General features: G+C 44.3%; 1 protein-coding gene across 1 annotated transcript; it reads right to left on the bottom strand.

Annotated features, from left to right (window-relative positions):
* Nucleotides 1-951: 951 nt before the first annotated feature.
* Nucleotides 952-3559, bottom strand: LOC139415130 (diencephalon/mesencephalon homeobox protein 1-B-like). The gene is made up of 4 exons (XM_071162983.1): nt 3406-3559; nt 2995-3173; nt 1560-1959; nt 952-1388 (listed from the first exon to the last, which is right to left on the bottom strand). The coding sequence occupies exons 1-4, from the start codon at nt 3557-3559 to the stop codon at nt 952-954; spliced, it is 1170 nt and encodes a 389-aa protein (XP_071019084.1).
* Nucleotides 3560-5363: the final 1804 nt, after the last annotated feature.

Genomic DNA, 5363 nt, shown 5'->3' with positions numbered 1-5363 from the left:
ACTTTTTCACCACAAAAGAGCTTTAATTACAGACAGAAATACTCCTCAGTTTCATCAGCTGTCCAGGTGGCTGGTCTCGGACGATCCAGCAGGTGAAGAAGCCGGATGTGGAGGTCCTGGGTTGGCGTAGTTACACGTGGCCTGCGGTTGTGAGGCCGGTTGGACGTACTGCCAGATTCTCTAAAACAATGTTCGAGGTGGCTTATGGTAGAGAAATTAACATTGAATTCTCTGACAACCGCTCTAGTGGACATTCTTGTAGTTAGCATGCCAATTGCACACTCCCTCAACTTGAGATATCTGTGGCATTGTGTTGTGTGACAAAACTGCACATTTTAGAGTAACCTTTTATTGTCCCCAGCACAAGATGCACCTGTGTAATAATCATGCTGTTTAATCAGCTTCTTGATATGCCACACCTATCAGGTGGATGGATTATCTTGGCAAAGGAGAAATGCTCATTAACAGGGATGCAAACAAATTTGACCATGAAATTAGCTTTTTGTGCGTATGGAACATTTCTGGGATATTTTATTTGAACTCATGAAACATGGGACAAACACTTTACATGTTTATATTTTTGTTCAGTATAGTAGTGAGATTGCACTGGGTGTATGTATCTCACCTGCAAGGGTGTCAAAATAAGTATAGTCCGGTAGGGTTCTTATCTAATGTCCAGTCCCATGCAGTCCCAGTGTACAAAACTGATGCAGTGTCTATAATGTCCAGTCCCATGCAGTCCCAGTGTACAAAACTGATGCAGTGTCTATAATGTCCAGTCCCATGCAGTCCCAGTGTACAAAACTGATGCAGTGTCTATAATGTCCAGTCAGTAGAAAGGGTCATAACATCTGACTGTGTCCCAGTTAGCTGCCCTGCCCTGGGTAGCGTGTCCAGGGGGTCAGTTGGGTAGCGTGTCCAGGGGGTCAGTTGGGTAGCGTGTCCAGGGGGTCAGTTGGGTAGTGTGTCCAGGCCCAGGGAGGCAGCGTGCTGCTTGGCCCTCAGACGCAGGTTCTCGATGCTGGTGGTCTTGCTGTTGAGGCTGGGTAGGCTGCTCGGAGGGGCCTGGAGACCCGTCAAGGGGCTGTTCCACACCTGCTGGGCCTGGGACATGGACACTTGGGACATGGACGCCTGGGACAGGGACTGGTAGTAAGATTGGCAGGGCAGAGAGCCCAGGGGGGAGGGCATGTTGACGTTCATGCCCAGGTAGGGCAGGGAGGAGGGGGTACTCATGTCGAAGGAGGGGTAGTGGACCACATTGTTGGTTGCAGCCATGTGCTGGCGGAACTGCTCCTGCAGACGGAAGAGGCTGAGGGGGGACGAGGCATAGGAGCCTTGGGACACACAACTGCTGCCACCGCTAGAGGAGGGGAGGGAGGGAGAGTCTGAGAGAGAGAATATTTTAGAGAGAAAGATGTATTTTCCGCTTTCAAGACTAATTCATAATAATATAGAATACATTGAAATCCTGCAGATAAGGGATGAGCACACTAACACAAATTGACATATGTGCATCTACAGTATAATAAATACATTTTGTCTATCGGATTTCTCACCTGGTGTGGGGCTGAAGCGTTTGCAGGATGGAGATCCTCCTCCCGGCTGCAGCCCTGCACCCCCCTGCTGCACCTCCCCCTGATGCTGATACTGATGAGTATCCTGCAGCCTCTCCCACTTCAGCTCCTCATCTCGCTCACCGTTGTCCTCTGCAGCCGACTCGCTGTCCGAGGCCTCCGGGGAGGTGACGTTCACCTCCACACTCATCTCCGCAGGCTGGGGCCGCATGGTCTCCGAGAGGGAGGATGGAGATGGAGATGTCTGGGTGGAAGGGTCGGTGGTCTTGACCTCTTCCTCGTCACCTCCCTCTCTGTTGGCCTCCTTCTGTTTCTGGAGCTGCTCCTTCTGCAGGCTGCGCTGCTTCTTGCGGAACTTGGCGCGGCGGTTCTTGAACCACACCTGGAGAGAGGACGGATTTCAGTTGTTATACAGTAATAAACACAATTTCATCACTTTGTAATAAACTATAATTCTCTAATAGCCAAGGCTTCTGATAATGTCCATTTTGGTGATTTGTTACATGGCTTTGGTGTGTCAAACCTGTAAATTTGAAAAAATAATTCTCACTAATATCATTTTAACTAATTGCATTTGAACTCCTTGACAGCGGAACTCAAAAACATCCACTTGTCATGGCCAGAAGCAACAAAAAAAAGCAGCTGAGACCAGCAATGTTGGAAATCTTTAGCATGGTCCTATGTTCCCCCAGCAACGTTGGAGATCTTTAGCATGGTCCTATGTTCCCACAGCAACGTTGGAGATCTTTAGCATGGTCCTATGTTCCCCCAGCAACGTTGGAGATCTTTAGTATGGTCCTATGTTCCACCAGCAACATTGGAGATCTTTAGCATGGTCCTATGTTCCCCCAGCAACGTTGGAGATCTTTAATATGGTCCTATGTTCCACCAGCAACGTTGGAGATCTTTAGCATGGTCCTATGTTCCACCAGCAACGTTGGAGATCTTTAGTATGGTCCTATGTTCCACCAGCAACATTGGAGATCTTTAGCATGGTCCTATGTTCCACCAGCAACGTTGGAGATCTTTAGCATGGTCCTATGTTCCACCAGCAACGTTGGAGATCTTTAGTATGGTCCTATGTTCCACCAGCAACGTTGGAGATCTTTAGCATGGTCCTATGTTACCCCAGCAACATTGGAGATCTTTAGCATGGTCCTATGTTCCACCAGCAACATTGGAGATCTTTAGCATCGTCCTATGTTCCACCAGCAACATTGGAGATCTTTAGCATGGTCCTATATTCCCCGAGCAATGTTGGAGATCTTTAGCATCGTCCTATGTTCCCCCAGCAACGAAGACGGTTAAGTAAGTATTTCTCTTCATCACCCACACTCCCCCTCTTCTACACAACCAATACTGAAAGTTAAGATGCAGGTGAAATAGTTTATTTATTTTGACTAAGTAGTATCCTCACCTGCACACGGGCCTCTGGTAAGTTGGTACACATGGCCAGGCGTTCGCGCATCACCACGTCAGGGTAGTGGGTCTTCTGGAAGGTCTTTTCCAGGGCCTCCAACTGCTGGGCAGTGAAGGCTGTGCGACTGCGCCGCTGCTTCCTGTGCTGGGAGCCATACCGGGCCTCGAGGATTATGTCTTGAAATGTGCAGCCGTTTGAAGGAAAAGAGATTGGGCCAATTTAATTGAGGAACAGGTCATATAGTGCTTATCAATAAGCCTTTCTGAAACAATGTAACAATTTATTGCATTGAACTCAAGAACACATGTTGAACATAAGACAGCCATTTTTGTCCATCACACAGCATGATAGCCTGACTTATGGACAGATTTACGCAGTAGAATGAATAAATGTGCAACCAGTTCTTACCAGCCAGTCTCTCTGCCAGCGTGAGCGCGTGCACGGACGGCCGGTAGTCGGGCGCGTGCTGGGCATGCTGCGCCGCCTGCTGGTGAAGATTGTACATGGCATTTAGTGAGTTCATGGCGTGGAGAGAATATCCATTCACTCCGTAGTGCTGCATGGCTGCTGTTACCTGTAAATACAGAGGGATAAATTGTTGTTTCAAACAATTCGATATTGTTGAATTAGTACAACCAGTAATATCAGTGTTTGATTTATGTACCTGTAAGCAAGTCTTGGGCTGCAAATGTAGGCCTAGATTTAAACATCAAGTGGCCTAAATGATTATCGAACATTTTCGTATTACACTTGTATTTATGCAGGCTATGTATGTATATTAAACTTCGTTTTTTATTTCCATTAATTTAAGGTGTTTTATTGTCACATACACCGGATAGGTGCAGTGACGTGTTGTTTTACAGGGTCATCCATAGTATTAAGGTGCCCCTGGAGCAAATTAGTGTTAAGTGCCTTGCTCAAGGGCACATACAGATTTTTCACGTTGTCGTCTCGGGTATTTCAACCAGCGACGTTCCATCACTGGCCCAACACTCTAACCTAGGATACCTGCCGCCCATTTTATTAAAACTGTCAGTAGCTGATTTCAAATAAACTAATGGCGAAGCTGCATTTGGACATGATCCAATATTACATCAGTTATTATATGTCTATAACTGTAAATATGTTTCTTTAAGAAGATTCAAGCTGAGAGTGACATTATTATATGACGGCATTGAGAAACCTAGCCAGCCACTAAACCTATAAACCCCTTTTCCGACGGAGAGCTCGCTATTTAACCAGTCCTTCCCATGAGAGTTCCCCCCACTAAAGCCCGAGGGGCTGTGTGAAATAATTAGCCTACTCTCCTGTGTTATCGCAACATTAATGCGTATATTGATATTCATTAATTTAATGTCGCACTTGACGTTGTGCCTGAATAGCTAAGTGGCGTGGGCCTACTGAATAGGCAAACTATAGGTCCCCTACAGCGCTAGCAGAATTTAAAAACGTCAACAGAAAACTACACAATGATCAGAAATTAATCAGGGACTTTTCTCTGAAAAAGAACACAAAATAAATTGGTGTGACCAGACTAATTTATTAAATGATATTATCATATTTTCATTGAGTCCTATAAATTGCCTAATTATTGTCATTATCCATAATGTGTAGCACAATAGCGTGCATAATAGCATAACTAACCATTTTTATTTACACAGATTAAGCCTATAGATTACGATAGAAAATGCCCCAAGCCTGCTGTTGAAAAGGCTACCTACCACATAAATCAGAAGTTGGTCAGTGCGTTCCGAATTTAATCGCATCCTGAGAATTAAACAAGTCAAAACGAATCATGTTTTAGTGTTTTATTTAATTGTAAGAAAAGTTGGCCTAGCTTCATGTGCGTTCATATTGCGTTAGTTTTTACAGAATTGTTCAAAAAATGTATCTAGGCCTACAATAATATTTGTTTGAATATCATTTTAATCCCTCAAAAATGTGGATTAAAATATGTCACTTTTGGATGTATTTATTTTCTTCGTCTAGTAGACTTACATCGAGTTGAAACGTATGTCGAAAAGATTATACAGCCAACGGTATTATTTTGTTTTATATGCTCTTGGGAATGAAAAGCCCGAAGGGTGACAGCGGGAATTTGTACCCCAACAATAAAGCGAAATACAGTACCAAAATCATAGTATCAGACCGCTATCCAGACCTTAACATTTCAGCGTGTAATTGATCATTCAGAAATGTAGAATGCTCGAAGTTACATAAAAATTGGTAATAAAAGCTTAATATAATCAGAATTATAATCAGAATCGAACGCTCATAACCTGGATATACCTTATATAAAGTCACGTTCTTATTGTCACCAAAGGCAGGAGCATGAACATTTACTAAGATCTATGTCTGAATGCTAT

The sequence above is a fragment of the Oncorhynchus clarkii genome, chromosome 1 (assembly GCF_045791955.1).
Source record: "Oncorhynchus clarkii lewisi isolate Uvic-CL-2024 chromosome 1, UVic_Ocla_1.0, whole genome shotgun sequence".
Taxonomy (NCBI): domain Eukaryota; kingdom Metazoa; phylum Chordata; class Actinopteri; order Salmoniformes; family Salmonidae; genus Oncorhynchus; species Oncorhynchus clarkii.
This window is presented reverse-complemented; position numbering and strand designations above follow the sequence as displayed.

Coding starts and splice junctions, on each gene's coding strand:
- LOC139415130 (XM_071162983.1), bottom strand. CDS start 3,559: ATGCAGCACTACGGAGTGAATGGATATTCTCTCCACGCCATGAACTCA. Junction 3,174..3,405: donor GCTGGCAGAGAGACTGGCTG/GTAAGAACTGGT, acceptor GCACATTTCAAG/ACATAATCCTCGAGGCCCGG. Junction 1,389..1,559: donor ACGCTTCAGCCCCACACCAG/GTGAGAAATCCG, acceptor TCTCTCTCTCAG/ACTCTCCCTCCCTCCCCTCC.